General features: G+C 42.7%; 1 protein-coding gene across 2 annotated transcripts in view; it reads left to right on the top strand.

Annotated features, from left to right (window-relative positions):
- Window positions 1-21,240, top strand: part of LAPTM4B (lysosomal protein transmembrane 4 beta) — a 60,796-nt gene that overhangs the window by 18,987 nt on the left and 20,569 nt on the right. For both annotated transcript variants that reach the window (XM_068184307.1, XM_068184298.1), the window contains exons 3-5: window positions 5,966-6,039; window positions 7,961-8,083; window positions 15,924-16,022. In XM_068184307.1, coding sequence (XP_068040408.1) covers window positions 5,966-6,039; window positions 7,961-8,083; window positions 15,924-16,022 — 296 coding nt within the window. The remainder of the gene's footprint in view (window positions 1-5,965; window positions 6,040-7,960; window positions 8,084-15,923; window positions 16,023-21,240) is intronic.

The following is a 21,240-nucleotide window of genomic DNA, read 5'->3' as shown; positions in this document are numbered from 1 at the left end:
GCCCATTGTTGTGTCAGAGATGCTGGGTATCATTTAAGGGATGCTTATTTCCACAAGGTCTTTAATACCAATATGCCTTGAGGGTCTACACTGAATTAATGATAAGGGGTGATTGCTACTTTATTGTGTCTTCATTGAAAAACCACCTACAACTTCCGACTAAAAATCTTTTTATATAACTGGATTTAAGAAAGTAAGGACCATAGTAGATACAGATGGGCTCCTAGCTGATTCTGACATATTAAAACTGACTGCCTTGTCCTAATTCTCAGAGATTAACCTTGGTAATAACTGTCTGTCAGTGTGGTTTTATATAGCCGACATCAGAGGCCTGCCAGTGCCCAAGGCTTTAAAATTGTAATTCTGTTTTGTAATGCAGTAGCTGTCAGATAAAGTACATTGAGGATTTCCATCTACACTTGAAAATTGTATTTTCTATATATTTTTATCAAGGCTTCTGAAGTGAATCCTGCAAGACTGTGAAAGGATGGCTTATGGTCCAAGCAAGCCAATTTCCATTTGGTAAAGAGAACATTTCACAGGCAGTTAAATTACGAATGAACACTTGAATTAATGTCTCCTTTTATTCTTTGACTCCCTTTGGTTTGGTGCCTTACTGAGTAAAGGCAGTTGAGTCAAACTACTGACTTTTATGGTTACTGGAAATAGCTGGCAGGAGATAATTTCTTTCTTCTATTATTTAAGTATGACTGCATTTGTTCAAATGTAATGAAGTGTTTTATTATGAGATAAATCATCAGAAAAATTTCCACATACTCTTCTCTTTTCCTACTTTTATTTATCTTTTTTGAAGAAGTGTTTTTCAGGTTAGCTGCATGCATTGAAACCATGTGCATGAAATACAGGAAGATACCTAATTTTTTATGTTAAAGAAGGTCCCAAAGTTATTATCTGTATGTACTTCTGTTGACAAATAATAATGACATAAATACTAATAGCCATTATTCTCACTCCTATTGATGTTCCTGTCAATAGCAAACAACAACAAAAAAATGCAGACACAGAGTTTGCATGTAAAATTTGTCACTCCCTTTCTCCTGTAAGAGGATCCCCCATAAGAGATCTGAAAACATCATCTGGAAAAAAAACTTATCACCTGTGTCACAGTAGTCAAATTAATTTAATGACAGGTTTCCCTTGACTTCCAAGAAACCAGAATTCTCCCAGTATTTGTATTCAGATTTACTTCTAGCTGTGCCTGGTTTATGGAGAATTCTCAATTTTCTGTTCCAGCAGTGTGAAAAATTCCTGCCACCTGCAGAGCCACAGCCAGTCTAGTGCAAACTGCTTGAAAATTCCAGTGCAACATCAGTTCTAATTCCAGGATTTAGTGTGGGTCCAAGGGCATTACCAGAGCCTCCAAAGTACCTGTTTGATTAGTCAGAGAAAGGATTTACCTGAACACTTAGGAAAAAGCTCTAGGCTATTTATTTCCCCTTCTATTCTAGAAAAGGAAGTAAGGGGAAGAAAGTCTGCCAAGACTTAACCATGTGGCAGAGGGAGGTACTGGAAGACACCAATTTGTGTGGCTCTCCAAGATGTACATCTCAGAACCTGGTAAAATGCTGGGCTTCCTCCTGTGCTGGATATTCAGCTGAGCCCATTTAGTCTTTATTTTCTTTTATTATTTCCTGAGGGAGTTTAGAAGCGGGACTAGGGAAAATTAGAAATGTGTGAGCTGCTCAATGTAATACTGCTGTTGTTAAAAGACTAATAATCTCAGAGCAGGAGATGGAAAAGCCCTATAATTCATTTTGACTTCCCAGAGGGTTTTGCCTGAGCCTTCTGCTCAGCTTCTTCAGACTCACAGATCATCATCCTGACATGTCAACAGCCCAAACAAGCAGTGGGTGGTGCTTGGTTTTATTTACTGCTGTCATAGTGTCAGAGATGTGTGTGTGATACTTCACAGGCCACATTGAAATCCTCTGCATGCCCTACAAGAACTGAGGGGAACTTTGACATTGATATCAGCAACTTAGGTCAAAATCTGCCCATGTCCCTGCCCTGGAATGGGCACACAGGACAAGCAGACATCTCAGGACAGGGGAGAATAATGTGAGGGTCTTTCTGCTGAATATGATGTGCACCCAGGACTTAAAAATATTAATTCAAATAGAAAAATTTTATAAAGAAATTTACAGATATCAGGCTTAGACTTCTGCTGGGGGATAAATGGAAGTAGTGGAGTAGGTACATTCCTGTCCCAGTCCATCAACACCTCCCATGTAGTGCTAGTCCCAGATATAGGGAGGGGCAAAAAACTCGATCCCTTCCCAGTATAGGATATTCAGGGCAGCGTCTTCCCCTCTTAATATTATACTCTGGAATAAATGTACTGAGCTCAAAGGTGCAGAATACTCTTTTCTTCTCATTGCCCTCCTCTCTTTCCCAGGAAGAAAATGCTGCTGCTGTGCAGGTTGTGACCCAGGAGGCTGCATGGTGACTGGTAGCAGTGGCATCAAGCTTGCACAAGCAGCCTGGAGGAGAGAGCAAGGCAGTAATCCTTAGCTGGCAGTCAGGAGGCTCTTGGATAAATAAGGCAGGGAGAGTGGAGAAACTGCCTGAGGATTGCAGGCTGCTGATCAACAGCTTTCTGGCCCCTGCTGTCAAAGCTGAGGGCCAGTGATTAACTCCGAGGCTGGGGCAGGAGATGAGGATTTGAGGTCTTCATTACTCCACACAAGTCCTGGCTCAGGGACAGGCCTTGCTGGCTGCTCCTCCCTGTCCCTGCAGCACCCACCATCAGCCTCCTCTGCAAGAGGAGACGGGGAAGGCAAGGAAATACTTCTGAGGTGACTTGAGGGAGCTTGAGCTGCAGCTTGCTGTGCGCACAAGTACCCTGTGACAGGAGCTCTGCCCAGCCCCAGCAGCATCTTCTCTCCAAAGAGGCAGGAAAGTAGGATCTCACTGCAAGGTATAAGAATTGAAAAAGCTCAACTGGTTTCTTTAAACCCAACGAGAGAAGAACTCAACTGGTTTCTTTAAATCCCAAGGAGAAAACTAAAAAATCCATCTAGGACAAATAGGCTGGATAACCCCTTCAGCAGTCCAAGTACAGCCCTTCTAGCTATGAATGCCATAGAAAGCACAGCATGGCTGGAAAAAAACCCACACACCCCTGTCAGTTTCTCATTTAATGTGCTGCATATCTAGTTTCACTCTGATTAATTGAAGCTGACACGGCTCAAAAAACCCAATGAAGCCTTAAATGAGAAAGAACTAGCTTGAGCCAACTAGGACTTGGCATGATGGAGCACAGTTAGGGAGGCACTGGAGACAGGGAGCATGAGTGTGTCAGACCAGATCTTCAGTGTCAAGTTCATCACAGTTTGCTGGGCTCTGGCTCTGAATCAGTACTGCCACTGTCACCAGCAAAGTGGAACCTGAAACATCTGCATCTGCTGCAAATGACAATGACAGCAGCTTCCCCCTGGATGCAGGAAGTAAGTGGTTGGGATCAAGAACAAATGCATAAGCAATGCCTCCAAAGTGGTGGTCAGAATCAAAATATTGAACCAAGAGCCTCTTTTACGAGAGGTTCAATTGAAGTTAGTGGCTACAGTAGCCGTTTTCACTTCTCTCCTTTTCTTCCATTAACTTAATTGTACCTGGTCTATTCAAAATAATTTTGATTTCACAGGATGTATGTAGGCAGCCAGAATAAATGTCTACACAACCAGAAGTGTCTTAAGAAGCTGCAGTACCTTTTATTAGTAGAGGTATATTTTGTGGATGCTTCTTCCTCTTGAGGGCAGAATTCAGATCACTTCTAACAGGCACAGCACAGCCTTTACAGCTCCTAAAAACCTAGAAATTGGTCAAGGTAATGCAGCTCAAACACTGCACTGGTTGTCTGGATTCTCTACACATTCTAAGAGGAGAAGGAGGTGCATTTGCAGAGCAATTTGGGATGCACTGAGATGTCATTCCCTCCTGAGTGATGAGCAGGGAGCCCAGCTGCCTCCTGATGGCATCGTGTAGCACCCATGAGCTGAGTTGCAGGAAGCCACTGTGAAAGAAGCAGGTGAGCTAAACTCACTGCTGAGTGCGGGCCCCTCTCCTGGGCAAGACCTGCTTATTTTGACAATAAGACAAAGATTCAAGCATTTGCACTGTGAGAAAGGACATCTGTGCTCCAGGGCCTCATCAGACTACAGTGGTTTGAATGTGGTCCTCCCAAGTGCCAGGAAAGGGCACTTTATCCTTCAAATGTAATTAGGAAGTAGCCAGCTACAGAACTTTTTCTGTGGCATTTGAGTTCCTATGCAATCACAAGGACAAGCTTTACGGGCAAGAGAGAGAGAACATGAATCCTGAAACCTAGGACACAGGCAGTGTTCTGGAAAAGGAGAGACCTGGATTCTGAAGTCCTTAATCCTGCTGTTGGTAGGTGCAGTGCCCAAGGAGCCAGAGAACACAAGCAGCTCTGGAGATGTCCTCACCTGCCAGCAGCAGTCTCCTCTTGCTCATTTTTCCTCCAGCTTCACAAGGCTGAGGGTCCTCTCTGCATCAAGGGCCAGCAGAAATCTGGATTAGTGCCATCTAGGGCAACGGTTTGTGCTCCCTCAGGCACAGGAGGATCAAAGGCTGGGTCTTTTGTTCACTGTGGATGATCATTCTGGTAGGCTGGAAATAATGACAGACAAGACTTAGTGCCTGTCCTTCCTCCTCAGCCATGACCAGGGTGAGTCTGCACTGCTTTCCTGGTGGTGGCAGGTGAGACCTGTCCACAGCTGCCAGATCCTTTCAGAGACTTGGGTGAAGGCTCCAGGGTCCATACCCAGAACCTGATTTTGATGCATGCAGGGAGTTGAGTTGAGGACTGTTCCATGCTGTGGGATGTTCCTCATCATGTGCTGGAGTTATATGTTGTGGCAGCTCTGTGATGAAATGATGCCATCTTGACAGTTCGATGCTTCCAAAGTCAGGGTAGTGAGCATCCTGAACACTGTTGTGTGTTTGTGCATTTCAGAGCTCCTCCACGTACCTCATCAAGGCAGGTAGTTCAAACCTGCTGACAGCAATGTGAACAGCACGTACCTCACAGATACCAGCAGAGGTGGGATCTCTAAAGCCATGTCCTATATACCTCACCTCAGAAAATAGGCACAATGTTCCATTGCACTCCCAAACTCATTGTAAGGTCAAGTTCAGAAATTCAGTGGTGTGCAATGATACCTAGGGAGGTGCATATGAAAAGACCAAACATGTTATTTTTCCCCCCAGGAACTCCTTCCAACTGTTCCTGGTTTAGGAACATCTTAAATCTAATGAAAAGTTAATTGAAAACTGATCAGCAGTAGAAGAAAAAGATAAGAGTCCTGTAATTCCTCCAATCAAAACTTCAAAGAATAGAATATTTTCCTTCCTTTACTGCTTTACCTTTCCTGACAGTTATAGATTTTCATTAATAAATATCTTTGTAGTACTGTTGGTTGAAATTGAAAATTTCAAGATGACATTTCTGCTAAAATGACTTTATTTGCCAGTTTTGCTCCTTTTCCAGTATAAAGATATATGGGTGATGGTATGCAGCACCTTTTGAAGAAACAATCTGTAGTGCAGAAAAGCAGACACATTCTGACTACAGATATCAGCACCACCAGTAAGATAGTCATGTCAAAACTGCTCCTGAGTTTTGAAAATCATTGGGAAAACTAGACCATTCATCTCCATAGTCTTATAGAAGCTGTAATGGTTTGCACAGTGTAATGCTGCAGGCTTGAGCTGATAGAAGCACTGTCTGTGCTTCTTGCATTTAGGAGGTTCCTCACAAAAGCCAGAGATTTCCTCCAGCAATGCCTGAATGGTGCACCTGACCCCATCTCCACCCATCTCCCACCCTGCCCTTTGAAATGCCCTGCACAAGGGAGGTAGCAATTTAACTGAACCAAGCTCTGAATTTGTCTGCAATCATTGATGTGATGTGTCTCTTTTCCAGATATGTGCATTGCCACCGCAATTTCTCTCCTCATGATTCTGATCTGTGCAATGGCTACATATGGCGCATACAAGGTAATTTATGAAGTGAAACACACAACTCCACAGAAGCAAAATTAAGAAAACTGTTTTCTAACAAGTTGTCGTGGTTTGACATGGAAGTGATTTTTTCAGGAAGTTGGGTCAAACCAATCAGTGGTCAAGTTTGGATATTGGCACCTGAAGTGACCACTGAAGATAGGGATACGCCTCTGAGAACACAGGGGGTTAAAAGCAGGAACTCCCAAGAGCTCGCTCTCTTTGGTTCCGGTCAAGGTGCTGTGCAGACCTCCCCTGCCCAGCCATGGGGCTGGGTGGGGGAGGGGAAGCCATGAGGCCTGGTTGAGGTGAGCCGAGGGGTAGAAGGACTGGAACCGAGCCAGCTCCTGTGGATGGAAGGGTGGAGAGAAGCGGAGATGCCTTTGTCATCCCCCCCCGCGAGGGAAGAGACGGAGTCCGGACGGCACCTGTAACTTTGCCGGCGCGGAGGAGAAGGAGAGGGGGGGGAAGGCGCCCAGCCTTGGCCTTGGGAATCGGCTGCTGGGCAGAGATATCAGCTGTCCAGGGAGTCTGAGCTTTTAACCCTTTCCTGAGAAATGAAGGCTTTGTAAAATACTACTCCTCCTTGATTTGAAGTACAAGAGAGACAGTCTGGGATCCAAGATGATGGAAGAAGAAATTCTTGAGTTGGAAGGAGATGATGGAGTGGCTTGTGGCTGGACTTTTCTGTTAGCCATAGACTGAACCAAATTCTTCTAACAGAAGGTGTACTTAGGGGGGTGCGTTGGTGAGCCAAGAGACCTGTTTCAGTGATTACCAGCAGAGTAGAGAGAACAGAGGAGAGTTGGAAAAGGTGTGGAGAAGCCCTCTATCTTCAAGGAAGAAGAAGAGGAGAAGAAGATCTCTGTTCTTGGACCCTCAGCCCCAGGGGGAAATGGGGGGGACTGTAGTCCCAAAATGAGAAACTGAACTGTTGTCTCTTTTGGTCCATGGCAAAGCATCCTTAAAGGAGCCCTATGAGCAGTCTGTCCATGCATGGTGGTGAGAGTACTGTGACATGGAAAGGAGAGTGTCACCATGGCAGATTTTCTCCGGGTGGTTGCCATGTGTGACATGGAAACACAAGGGTGGCAATTGTGTTTCCTGGGGGGTCTGTGGCACAGGAGAGACTCCTGTCTCCCTTGAAAGATTGAGTATTTGAATATCTGAAGGGTAGCAACTTGATCAGGATCCTGGGTGGTGTCTCACTGTTGAGTTTGTTTGGAAATTAGGTGGGAGGAGGAGGGGTGTTTTGGAAAGTCTTCATCCAGGATTTAGTGTTTGTAGGTTTTATAGTAGTAGTAGTTTAATAAAGTTCTTTTCTTGTTACTAAGCTTGGACCTGCTCTGCTCTGTTCCTGATCACATCTCACAGCAATTATTTAGAAAAGTACATTTTCATGGGGGTGCTGGCATCGTGCCAGTGTCAAACCATGACACAAGTGCTTCTTTACATGTTTAGCTGAACACTGGGAGAGGGAAAAGAAGTTGAAGAGGCAGCAGAACTGATTGCTTAGATCAGTGGTAGCCCAGGGCCCCCTGCTGCAGTTGTGTTGATTTTCTGCAGTTTCAAATATGAGTAAGCTCTGGGCAAATGGTGAATTCAGAAAGCTGAATCTTGTACCTATCAAAGTTAAGGGAATTTTTTCCCATTCACCTCCCAAGCCTGTGGTTTATTCCAACATTAATCCTATTAATTAGAAATCTCCTAATGTATCAAGTTGTGGGAGTTGCACCGCACATATGACTGCAGTAGAGCAGCCAAATTGTTTTGGCCAAACCTTTTGGCTGAATGTCATATTTCTTTTAGCTGATTTAATTCTCCATAATGTAAAATATTCATTAGATTCCTGTAGAAAGACATACACTCCTCTATTTTAACTTACAGCTGATGAGTTTCTAATTTATTTCCTTTTTAGCAACATGCAGCTTGGATCATCCCTTTCTTCTGTTACCAGATCTTTGACTTTGCTCTCAACACGTTGGTTGCCATCAGTGTACTCGTCTATCCCAGCACAATTCAGGACTACCTCCGTCAACTGGTAAATCACTTGATGTTCACAGGCCTTTGGGGGCTTTGGGGGGGAAAAACTTCTATAAGGTGGAGTTTCTGTCCTGTATTTCTAGCCAGTGGTATCCTTCTCATACAGTCCTTGAGAAGTTCTTTCAGTTCTTGCCAGTCTGAATTCAACAGCCTTGCAAGGCTACATTGCTAACTTACTACAATATTTGTGAAAAGCTGAAGGAAGTTTTGCAATGATGTGAAAGTTCTCAGCACCATTCATTTAGAGCGAGACTCATATTGCAAGACATGGATGGTAAATAATTGCTTTTGCATTCACAGTTATTGTGTTCATATCCAGTGGCTTGTTTTTGGTACTATTTCAAGGATATTTTGTTGCTCCTTTTAATTTATTCAGTAGCTATAACACATTTAATTAGGCAGGAGTTTGATTGAGTGTATGTTTGGTTTTGCTAGAAAATGTTTTGGATTATGTCCTAGGGACATTTAGTCTCCCTTCTCGTTCTGCTTTGGCCAAATATCTATGGCCAGTATTGCATAAGTAGACAAGATATGATCACAACCTCCTAGAGCAAAGACAAGAGCCCACCAGCCTCTGTCTCATCACAGGACCACGTCCCACATCCAGCAGGGTTCACGTGGAGTTGCAGAGCTCTGGAGAAGCCAGTGCTGCAAATGTCTCTGAAAATCTGCCTTGAGAACCTGAATACAGATTAGCTTGGCTGTGAACTTTGTTGTGTGGATGGAAAGCTGGCTGGTATAAATACCAGGTAATGAGAAACAGCAGGCAGAGAAGTAGCCACACAAATCTGCAGGAAGATGCAATGTGTCATGCCAGTGAGAGCTGGGATGTATCAGGAGCCTGTTATCCTTCATCTTATTTAACACCCACCTGCATTCACAGCTGATGGTGTGCTGGAAGAGAAGCAGAGGCATAAATCAAAAGATTCTCAGAGATATGAGTGGAAAAGAGCAAATTACAGCCATGGTTTGGGAGTACTACAGCTGGCACTGTCACTGCTGGAGCCTTGTGGCCTGACCTTTGCCTACAGACCCTTGCTGCTGCATCAGTGCCAGCCCTGCTCTTCTGGCAGCACAAGCATCTCTGTGGCTGCAGAACTTCACCCACCTCCCAGAGCATGAGTTGTAACCAGATTTTACTCAGTCTTGGTCACTGTGCAAGAATATGACAGGGACAAAAACAGGCTGGTAAATGGGCACTTAAAAGCTTCTGCTCTTCTGCTGAAAATCTGGTGCTACATTTGGAGCTGACTCACTAGAAGGGCAAAGACTAGCTGTTCCTCTTGAAATATGTGCTAAAACATCCATTGTTTCCTTGCAGATAAAAAAAACCAGGTCCTTCTGTAGCAGAAAGAGAAAGAGCAGGCCTTGGAAGGGATTGGGTATGGTGCAGCAGAGCACTCTGTACTGCTGCTCTGGAGTGTTGAATCTTTGGTTGCACATATCTTTGTCTTGCTGTTGTAAATCATATTCTGGACTGGTAATGAAATGTCAGAGGACTTCAGGAGCACTAAACTGTCAGTGCCCAAAAGGGCAAGGGGGATTTCCAGGATAATTATAGGCTGATTAGCCTGACATTGCTACCAAGCAGAATAATAACAGAAGGGCTGGGGCTGAGAGGACGGTCAGTTGATAATGGATTAGACCAGAAAAAAATTATTAATGACCGCCAGCACAGTTTCATGAACAATCAGTCCTGCAGGCAAACTCATTTTCCTTCTCTGACAAGATTACTGACTTCATCGATAAAGATGGGCAGGGGCATAATGGACTTTGATGAGATGTTTGACTTCACAGCATGATGCTCAGAGCAGCAATAAAGCACTGGATCAATACAGGATGTACCACATGGATTAGGAGGGGTTAGCTGGCAGACTGAAAAGGGTTGTGGTCAAACTGACCATCTGCCAGTGAGTTTCTATTTTGAGTAGAGGAAGGTCTCCAGCAATCAGCAGTAGACTTCATGCTCCTCCCGATTTCCATTAATAATGTTGGACCCCAAGAAGCACTTCACACAAGCTGATGTCAGCCATGGGAGGGCTTCTCCAGGCTCATAGTCTAGAGGGATTGAGTCCTTTGGTGGGAAGTTGTGAGCAGGAGTATAATCTGGCTGTTCTGTGTCATGCTCTGGAAGACCCTACCCTGCATTGCCCAGACTGAGCACATCTCTGCATTTCCCAGTACTTGTGACTTTTCTCAGCAAATTCACTTCTAATAAAACCCATGGCTGAAGCTGAGCTAGACTGTCTGAGAACTTGAGTTCAGCCACTAATGTTGCTACAGAGACAAATGCAAAAACTTGTAAAAGCCTGAGCAACACAGATGAGCATACGGTTTGACAACTGTGCCTGGGATGCAGTAACCCTGTAAGCAGCCTAGGGATTTAAGTGCCAAAACTAGAGTCCCTAGGTTGTTTTGCTGTTTGCAAAAATTGCTCTTGAGGTTTGTGGACAGAAAAAAAAGCAATTCATTGTAAGGGAGAGGAGACTTCCCTTCTCTGTTGGTAGTATGAATTTCCTTCATCTATTTATGGAGTATGGTTGTAAAAAAAACAATGCTTGAAAGTCAGAGAACATGCAAAAAAGTTCCTAAAAAAAAACTATATAAAAGCTGGATATATTGTAGAATGATGAGAGACAACCAGCTTTTCCTGCTTCTGAGAAAGACTAAGAGGTAGTGCCATTAGAAGTTTAATATGCTAAATAATGAGGTATTAAAAGGCTGTTTAAATTAGATGTAAGGCATAATGCTAATGAGCAGCTGGAAGCTAGTCCAAGTTAAGTTCATTTAGAAACAAGGATTAGTTTGTATTCTATCAATTGTGGTGGAGATTAGTGATGGGGAAAACCTACCAATAGCTGTGATGAATTTTGAACAGCTAATGTCTCCTGTTCAAAAAAGTTTTGAAGCTGTTCAGCATCTGCTTTGAAGGTGATTATGCCTCCTGTGTCCTAGCTGTGGTCCCAAGCACAAATAGCGGAACTGGAACCCCTTGTCCCTTTACCTGGAAGTGCTACATCTGTTGGCATAAGGTTGTTACATTTGGTTCAGAGTGAATACATCTGAGTGGGCAGAAGCAAAGGGGAGATGTGAAGGGCCCATCCACTGTTATCAGATACTCAGAGATGGGACAGGGTGAAAATCAATGCAAGCAATACCACCATAAATGCAGTGCCATTGGGGTGTGATCCCTCCTGCCGGTTTGCAAACCCTAAGCCCTAGGGTTGTCTTGCCTTCACCCTGTCTGCAGTGGTCTGCCAGGGTAGGCAGGAAACAAGGATTGTGTTTCTTCCTGGCATTCTTACAGTCTCTGTTCCTCTAAAATGGCCTTGCATTTGGGAAATGATATTTTAGGGGGCACAGCTCCATAAGGTAAATGAAAAATCACAACTGTTCTTCAAATCCATTATTGAATATCTGGAAGAAAGTTTGCATTTGGTAACAGAATGCATTTAGCAGTCTCAGAAGAACTTTTTGTTTGCTCTAAGGTGAGAAAACCCCTGTTTCTTTAACCATTTCTACTTCACTATTATCTGGTATTGTTATATAGTTACTTTGGTATCATACTATAGTTACTTTTACATCTGCCAGATGTCAGTCTGTGGGCAATGAGTTACAGCTACTGAGAAACTCTCCGTGTACTTTTAGCAAGATGATGAGTACATATCAGTGAGCTGGTCAGAGCCATAGCTGAAAATGTTGCAATTGTGTTCCAAACAGGGTGTTTGGTAGCATCAGTCTATACTGGCTTCTTCTTTCCTAGGAACAGTGTCTTTGGAAACTTCTTGTTGCCTGTTGATACCCGGCTGCACTCGGGTGTGCTACTTAATTGCCATAGATTGCAAGAGCATCTTAGCCTGAAGGGTCATGTAAAATAAGTAAATGTTACAAGTTTTGCATATAGTAAGTTTTATGGTGATCATGTGATCAAAGTTTCTAAGAGTTACACTGGATATCTTGGTCAATATCATTGTCATTTAAAAGCAAAATCTTTTGCATACAGCAAATCCAACATGTGTAAAATAAAAATCATTTTAGTTCTTGGTCTAAGCAGAGGTCTAAAGCAGTTTGACCTAAAGCACATTTCTTTCATTTAGCCCCACTAAATCTTTGATATATGGGTAATTTAAAACAAATTAAACACTTCATCTTCTGTTACCTGGTAACAGCACATGAAATGGATTGAAGCAGAGGTGCAGAACAGGCTGGTCTGCAACTGAGTTATGCAAACTTTTTTCTAATCACAGTGCAGGACTATGAGTTCATCTAAACAAAATTTCAAAGTATATTAAGTAGCTTTACTGTGGGACTGCCTGCAATGCTGCTGCCTAGCAATTCAGGTGGTATCAATCATGCTTTTAAATTTATGGAGAAATGCCTAGAGAACATAAAAGAGATTAACCTAAAGTTTTTTTTTTCCTATAAATTAAAGCTTAAAACCAAAATATCCTTTCTGACATTTTTAATGCCATTTTATAATTCCAAAGAAGTACCATTAACTTCATAGCCGAGCTTTACAAATTCTACAGACACATTGCTGTTTCCTTTCAATTTTGTAAGACTTTGACACTTGGAGGATTGTAACTTGGAGTGACAATCCACACTGTGTTTTAAAGTGGATTTTTTGTGATCCAAGGGGAAAGAAAACGTGAAAGGTCATGCAAGCAGGCTGAGGGAATGAGAAATGGCTTTGGCCTTTGTCATTTTATTCTTCTTGTGTGTTTGTATGATACCAATGCAGTAGAAATGTACTTTCCATGCACATTTTAGAGTCCTTTTAAGTGTCAAGTAGGGCTTTGATATGAATAAGCAGTATTTTTTTTAATTAGAAATGCATCAGGTATATTATTATATGCACAGGCCTCTCCACGTCCACGACAAGGTTATAAATGATACTTTAACTATGACTTTAGCATGCCAGTGCAACACCATTGCAACTACCTTTTGTTTGTATAGAAAATTTTGTCATGTTCTGCTCCAAAATCACTTCTGTATTTCCAGTGATAGGCTTAATTTTTCCCACCCCGATATATTTCAGTCACAGCTTCATCCAGCCTTGAACAACATCAGGCACTGATCTTTTTTCAGAAGTTGCAGCACCAAGCCTGGTGCCTGGAACCTTCCCAGCAGCAGGATTTCAGCTACTGGTCTTCCCTCAGGAGGGCAAACTCCCAAGAGAGGAGCAGAATTTCTTGTCCCCCCTCACGTATCCACATCAATATTTAAGTTCATCGTTGCAGTCAGTGAAGACCAGTGGTTTGATTCATGTGCATCAAACCACTCTTGGTACCTGTTTTCTGTGAGAATTAATGAGATTTTAGGAACAGTTGCAGCCATGGGATGGGACCCCAAGGGCTGCTTAATGGCACCAGTTCCAGTGTGGTCCCTGTACCGCGTTAGACTGGAACCAGTTGAGATGCTTCCTACCATCTTTCCCGCTTCTTTGCCAAAGGTGCAGGTTTCATAAACTGGTTTTCCTACAGCACTGAAGGGGTTTTTAGTTGGGATTCAAGATCAGACTGCTCATAGGCTGGCCCAGCCCAGTAAGCAAAAAAGCCAAAGGGGTTTCTTCCATGCTGACCCAATGCTCCTGGGCTATCCATCAGAGAACTGAAAGCTTTTCTCCCACACAGGAAGCCTGGAAGCTCCAGAAGGGACTGTCTTTGGTTTTCACACTCTGCACCAAGTTCTCCCAGGCACCTGTGCATGGGGGTAACCATGGCATGGGTGCAGCCCCCACCGCCTCACTGTGGCTGCTTACACCTCTCATCTCTTCAGAACAGAGAGCCAGAAAGCTGAGCCTGAAGGGGACAAAGCACAGTACTTGTTCTTCATGTGCTCTCCTGGCCTTGCTGAAATATTTGCTAAAACACTGGTGCTGATATTAGGAGAAGGCCAGGCACTGCTGAGCAGCACACCTTGCACCGGATTTGACCAGGGTTCATGGCTCCAGCAGGTGTTCCTGCTTTTCAAGGAAGTGGGAACTTTCTTGGTCATTTGCCTGCCCTCTTCTTGCCTCTGTGCAAATCCCTTTTGAGCTGGTGTCTAGAAACAGCCCATTAGATTATGTCCAAAAACACAGCATGCAGTCATCCACTCTTTGACCAGTGACTGGTTGCTAAAAAACTGGTTCTTCTTTGGAGAACCAAAGTCTTAATAGGAATTTTTTATTACATTCACAAACTATTTTGACTGTTTTTTTTAATGGTAGATCAGTACTGAAAAAATCATTTGGGTACAGATTTACTGTAACTGTCCTTTACTGATTGGACTTTCCAATTTCCTAAGTTTTGGTGTCCCTTCTGCAAACAGGATGGCAGGTTGGGGCATTAATACTTAAATTTTATGCATATAAAGTTTTTATTTTTCAGTGCATCGTTTCTTTGCATATATTCTTGCTTTCTTGGTCTCTGGGTGACTGCATCCTCTATATTTAGAATGACCTTCTGTGGAAAAAAACTAAAACAGTAACTTATTGAATTATAGCAAGGTAGTTCCCTACAAAAGCTCTACCTCGACAAAGAAGATAACATGATAAAAACTTCAGTCATGGAATTCAGTGCGGGAACAGAAACATTGCTGTCAAGAAGCGGAAAATGTGCTTATGTAACATCTATCTGCAAACAGTTACAGCTGCTGTTGATGTTAACCACTCTGAACAGTTCATGGAAGCGCTAAATAAAGAGCTATTCTCAGTAGCAGCTGTCCAAAAGAAAGATAATTTCCTGATGCACTGGGCTGAGTGCTGGAATAAGGGTTATTAAAGGGTTACTCTGGATTTACACCATCATTGCCAAGAATACAGTTATAGCTCGGTCTAGTTAATTGTCCTGACAAGGATGCAGAGCTGGCCTGGTTAAGTAATTAGACCTGTAAGGGAAAAGGGAGTTGTGTGGAAGGAACTATTGCATTCAGATATAATGAGCTACTGTTGCAGTGGAGTTATCTTTTGTGGAGAAAGCTCTGTCTGTGAACAATGGTTTATTCTAACTGGAACAGGAACTTGTATCTTGCAGTATTTCAGAACTATTTGGACCATTCATTTCAAAGGGTGTGGAGTTTTTAAGCAATAAAAAATACAGTAGAACATTTTTAGGGGCTGTTTTTCAGTCACTGATCCTAAAGTGTTTCACAGCTCTAAATCACTAGAACCTGTGAGCAGGAAAATTCATTTTGTCACCTCTATTTCATGTATGTAGAGAAGGGCCTGGGGCAGATTTCCACATTTCCACATTTCAACTTGAAATCGTGAGGTGGCCCTGTGTAGGACCCCATGACTCCATGGGACACATACTTAGCAGCACTAACAAGTGCTCCTAGAGAAGTAGTCCAAATTTAGCCAAAATGAGATGGAGTAGAATAGACTCAGGGTATTTTGAAATGTCATAAAATATTAGATGAAAGGATTATGCTGTCCTGCTTTGACTTTCTGGAAAGAGCTGCCACTATTCTTTGGCAACCAGTGCCAGTGTAATGATTACTCAATAAGTATGAGATTTGCTTGCCATTTCCCATGGTGGAAGATTCCTGCTGCAAAGCTGTCAGACTTCTGCTAGTTTGTGTCAGATACAAACCCAGTGTGCACCAAGGGAGAGCCCACACCACATCCAAAGGAAAAAGCAAATCCCTCAGCCCTCCAGGGAGCCTTTGGCAGCTGAGTGTTCACAATGCCTGTCGTAGCCACACTTACTGAAATTGGTTGTTGGTGGGGAGAGCTCCAGATTTAGTAGAACACAGAAAGCTTTGTAAGCTGTTAATTATAGACTGCACTAGTTGAATGGCTCTTAAATGACTTCTGAGATTGACTCACAGTGTTTTGCTTATTTTTGCTTACACAGCCCAACAATTTTCCCTACAAGGAAGAGATTATGTCTGTGAACCCTACGTGTCTGGTTGTGATCATCCTCCTTTTCATAAGTATCATTTTGGCTTTTAAGGTAAGTGCACTGTTGTGTATAAAGTCACTTCTGGTCATGGATGGAATGTCCCTTGCTGGGAGGTCCGTCTTTAGATGAGTTCTGGATAACTACACCCCCCATCAGCCTGATACCTATACAAAATAGGGTTATAGACATCATGAAAAAATTGTGAAAAGTGTCATAGACGAACACGTGAACATATAGTCCACAATGGGGAAGTGTATATAGATGCTTATTGGGGGAACTCATGACTTATGAATCCTTTAAAGCAGTGGACAAGTGAGAACTTGTTGATACAGACTTCTTGTGTTTTCAGAACATGTTTGGCAGCATGTCTCATGAAAAACTTTAAAAACCACCCAAGATGCGTAGGGAGAAAAGGTCACCTCACTGACTGTAGCTAGGGAATAGGGAATAAAAATAAATTATCAGTCTTTCCAACACTGCAACCCATGTAGCTTGGTGCATTCATAAGAGATCTGGGAAGGGGAAGGAAATCTAACAACATTTTTTTGCAATGTCATTCAAAATAGGGAAAATAATTAGCCAAGAAATCTTTGCAAGAGAATCTCATGGGATGGACTGACTGAACAAGGAAATAGTAGAGAAACTCAGTGGTAAAAAAATCTTAGTAGTGGGCACTGAGGAAGCATGCTTTTGATTCAAAAACACTGCAGTGGATTGCAGTAAGAATGATCACCTATAAAAGGGGTCTTGTAGCTGTTACAGATGGACCTGTGAAAATATTAGCTTAACTCATTTCTGGTCAAACAAGTAAATCAAATGCTAAGAATATTAAGAAAGGAATAGAAAAACCAAAAGTATAAATTGTATAGTTTCTTAGCCAGTTATGATGCCCACCATGTCTGGAAGCATGACTTCCCTTCTGGTGCCCTGTCTCAGAAAGAATTTTGTAGAGCAGGTAAATAAATCCAAGAAATCTCTCTTGGGAGGAGCACCATAAAGAACTGTCAGACCAGGCAACAGAAGGACACAAGGAATGAGAATTTATTTGCAAATCTAGTGGGTGAGAGGCCTGGAGGTGGCAGGTACCAGGGAAAGAGGAGATGGAGCATCACCCAGAGCAGCTGGAAAGGGCTCATGAGAAACTACCACATCCAGGCTGACAGTCCAGTACAGCAGCCCCCTCCTGCTGTGGGTCAGAAGTTCAAAAGGAGCTCAGAATAAGATCAGACAAATTAATGTAGGAAAAACAATCACCTGTGGCTCCAACTAGTACCCTGAGCATTGGACCTCTTGTAAAATATGCTGGTGTGTTTGCCCTTTTCTTGCACCCTTCTATGAGTTTCTCACAGCACAGTGCTGCTGGTTTTGTATTTCTTCTGTGGCACTTTATTTCAGATTAGTCTTGCTCTCTCTGCAAAGCAATTTTGCCTTAGATTAGACAAGTCCCAAAGAGTCACACTGACTCCAAAGATGGTGCTTCCAGACAACGTATTTGGCAACATACAGGGAACAACAGGGAATGTTATTGTGGCAAAAGAGGTAGATTAGGTTATGAAGCTACTTCAAAACTTGGTTAGATTACGTTATTGAAGCTACTTCAAGAAACCCAGCAGATAGGGTGTATTAAAGTGCTGTTGGAAACTATGCTCACTTTTCTTCTGTGATTTAGCAATAGAGTTTAGCTTTCTGGCCTTATATGTTCACAACCACACAGTTGATTTTATTTGCACTTCTAAGAAATATGTGTGAATTTAATAAATCCATAGATTTTTCAGGTTCCACAAGGAATGTGTTCTAAAAAACTTCTCTGATGCAACCAACATCTTGTTTTTACCCTACGTGGGTCTGATGTTTCATTGACTAAGTATGTCAAGAAAGCTTCAAGCTTATTAAAAAAAGGCAACTAAAATTGGAATGGCAAAAATGCTTACTACAGAGACAAGAAACCTAAGAAATCATTAGAGCCAAAGACTCATTTTGTTTTTAAGTGGTAAAACATGTTTTTTCCAAGAGTATATGTGGCTCATATAATGTTCATTCTAGCAATGTGTTATCATATAAATGAGTCACAAAAAATGTGACTTACACAGAAACACATGGTAAATTACAGTTAGCATTTTCATTTGAATTTCTTACGTTTCCAGAAGAGCTGCTATGCAGATGTACAGAATCTGCTCCATCAAATAAAAGCTGAACACACACAGATGCATCACATTTCATCTCTGATAGACTTAACAGATGGTACCACATTTATATGTTGAAACTAGAAAGGTAATGTGTATAAAAAAATATGCCTCCTCTCCCTCTGGAGTTCAACTAGAAATAGGGAGAGGAACCAAAACATCGTGACCTGGAAAAAGCTACAGTAGGAAAAGCTGCATTCAACTGGTGGGAAATACAAAACCTAATTCCTCAGAAATATTTGGTGTTATGACACTTTTGTTTTGGGTGAAGCTACATTCAGAGAAGAACACTACTGAGCAGAAAGCAAGATTATGCAGTATTAGATGCTGAGTTTGTGTTTTGCAGTCATGGGTTTGTGTACAAGAGAGGGTGGTAAGAAAGCCAGCTAACCACACTCAAGCACTTGTCTTTTTAGTTGTTATCATTTACTTGCATCTGAAGCACCTAATGGGAATTTCAGGTGGTTTCACACTGAACACTTTTCAGAGTAGACCAAAATATGCTATTCCATTCACTGTTTTTGTCTAGAAACTGAACTGGAGTTGCATACCATGAAACATAGATGTTTCCTACCAGCACAAATTTATGTATATACATGTACACAGGACTTCAAATTGCATATAGCCAACTCAGTGAGTTTTCAATTGTGTCCTCTGCAGCTGGTTTGGAGAAGAGAGCTTTGGTTTCCTCCAGCCAACCCCAGCTTCTGAGACAGAACAATTGAGGCTTCAACCTCCCCATCATGGGGAAGCTCCTTAGGCACAAATGAGCTCAGATGAGCACAAACATAGCAGATTAAACCTTTTCTCCAGGGCGCCCCAAGCACTCTGCAGCTTCAGAATATGGCTTCTTCCTTGGCCTTTTTCTTTCTGAACAGTAGGTAGGAAAAGGTAGCTGCCAGTGGAGCAGCCAAAAATTGTTCCAGTTCAGTGAGACAGGCTGGTCTTCAGCAAACTGAGTATTAACACTGTTCTCCATAATATGCCTGTAAGCTGCATGTACAAGATATTGAGCCCAGAGATGAGACCACTCTGAATGTCCTGGTGTCCTCAGCAGATGGGAAAGATAAGAATGAAGTTCTGTGTTCACCCTGAGTGATCTGGTATCTCAGCTCAAGGACATTCTTCCTGGCAGGGGGAACCCTGACCTGCAGCACATCACCTGGCATCTGCTACCTTCCTGCAGGGCTGATGAGGCAGCAGCTGGGATTATGAGCACAGCCCCAACAGCCAAGCTCTGATCCCCACTCCCAGGAATGGCCAGTACACGGCCACGAGGTTGTCCCCTGTTCCACAAAAGCCTAGGACAAGTCCTAGCACTGATGATGACAGGATACTTATGGGAGAATCATCTCTAAAACAGGGGTCAGTTGCTTTAAATTGCATACCTCAGTGTGTGTGACTGAGCCAACAGCTGATGTCCTGGTCCTGTAAGGTGCCGTATAAAGTGTTGCAGAGTGGTAGTTTGGTTTAATATTATTCTTTCCAATTACACCGTTTCTTTCAGTTCTAAGCAGTTGTTCTTATAAACCCTTTTATACTCACAAGATACACATTCTAGTGTGCTGAGAAGATGGATTTAATTCCAGATTTTATCAGCACAGCAATTCATTTTTTCTCTTTCTGTAACACCAACATGGGAAATACATGTGGTCAACCGGTCTGCCATTAGCATCCCTTTGAAATCTTCATATAAATTTCAGTTTGTGTAGAAATCTTTATCTCATTTTCACCAGTTACTGAAGCCCATCCCAGCTCTGTAAATAGAAAATTCAAAGCAGCTGGGGAGTCAAATGGGCTTCAGTGCAGGCATCTGCTAACCTGAGGCGGCTCTGTTGGGTTTGTGGTGTTCACCCTGCACTTGCTGCCAGTGAGGGGTTACCCAGAGGGCTGCTGTGACCCGGATCAGCACAGACTTTCCCTTGTTGTGTTACAGGAAGCAGCACAATACAAGAACCTCTAATTTCCACAAAGATGCTGGTCAGCATCTGATGAGCACAGGTCTGCAGTTCATTTCTGTTATGCAACTGAACGGGTGCGTCCGCAACTGCAACAGCGAGAGACAGCGTGACAAAGTTTTGTGGGTTTCAGATCCTTAGGGTCTCAAGTAATTTCCCACCATCCAAAGGGGAAGACTGGAAGCTAGCTAGAGGTAGGCACAGTGCCTGTTTCTACATTCAGCCTTTTTACGCTCCTGTCCTTTCTCATGGTGGTTGCTTGGGGCTGCCTCCCCCAAAAGGTGTCACTGTCTGTCACCAGTCTGTGCTGTGGTAGGCAGGAGATCCACTCAGGGTGGATTAGGCTGAGGGAGTTCAGGCCTTTTATCTAGTGCCAATTTCAAATATGAACATTAGTCTTCTGAGATAAAAATCAATGTATCTATATACTCTGTGTCCAGTCACACATTTTAAAGCAGTATTTGAAACCTCAGCCAAGTCTTTCAGGAAAGAAAATTGCTAACTGAATCAGGAGCCCCATTTAACAGTGCAGCAGTATTGGTAGAAAATAATTATTAGGAATGAGCTAAATAAGGTTACAGGTTGAGGAAAACAAGTTTCTGTGACTCATGGTTTGCAGACCAGCGGCACATGTCCAAAGCACTTGGACAAGGACATGCTCCGAGCTGCTGCTACTCTCCCTCCTGGGTTGGTCAGTGTCTCGGGGCCAATTCCTTGGTGTGTGCTGGCTGATGACCTCCTTAATTCAAGGGACAGACCTGACTCACTGAGAAACAGCTTGTACATGCAGAGCTAGGGTTCAGAGCTGGGAAAGCTGTAGATGTTCATTGTGGGGTAAAGTGTGTTTTGTTCACCACATGAAATGGAAGCATTAAAAAAAAAAATCTCCCACTAGCTTCTCCCAGATAGGATTGTATTATCCAAAACAGGGCTTCCCTCACTTTGGATAGTTTTGCAAATAGGTAGGCTTAATGTAAAGCATTTCTTATAAAGACAGGCTGTGTCCCCACAGAAGTGTACTATATTCAGTGTGTGTTCTGCATTGGCTCTTATACCTTTTCCAGGCTATAGTATCTGAGTACTGAAAGCTAGTGAACTACTTATTACCACTTTAAATTAACAATGACA

Source organism: Anomalospiza imberbis, chromosome 1, assembly GCF_031753505.1.
Source record: "Anomalospiza imberbis isolate Cuckoo-Finch-1a 21T00152 chromosome 1, ASM3175350v1, whole genome shotgun sequence".
Classification (NCBI taxonomy): Eukaryota; Metazoa; Chordata; class Aves; order Passeriformes; family Viduidae; genus Anomalospiza; species Anomalospiza imberbis.
This window is presented reverse-complemented; position numbering and strand designations above follow the sequence as displayed.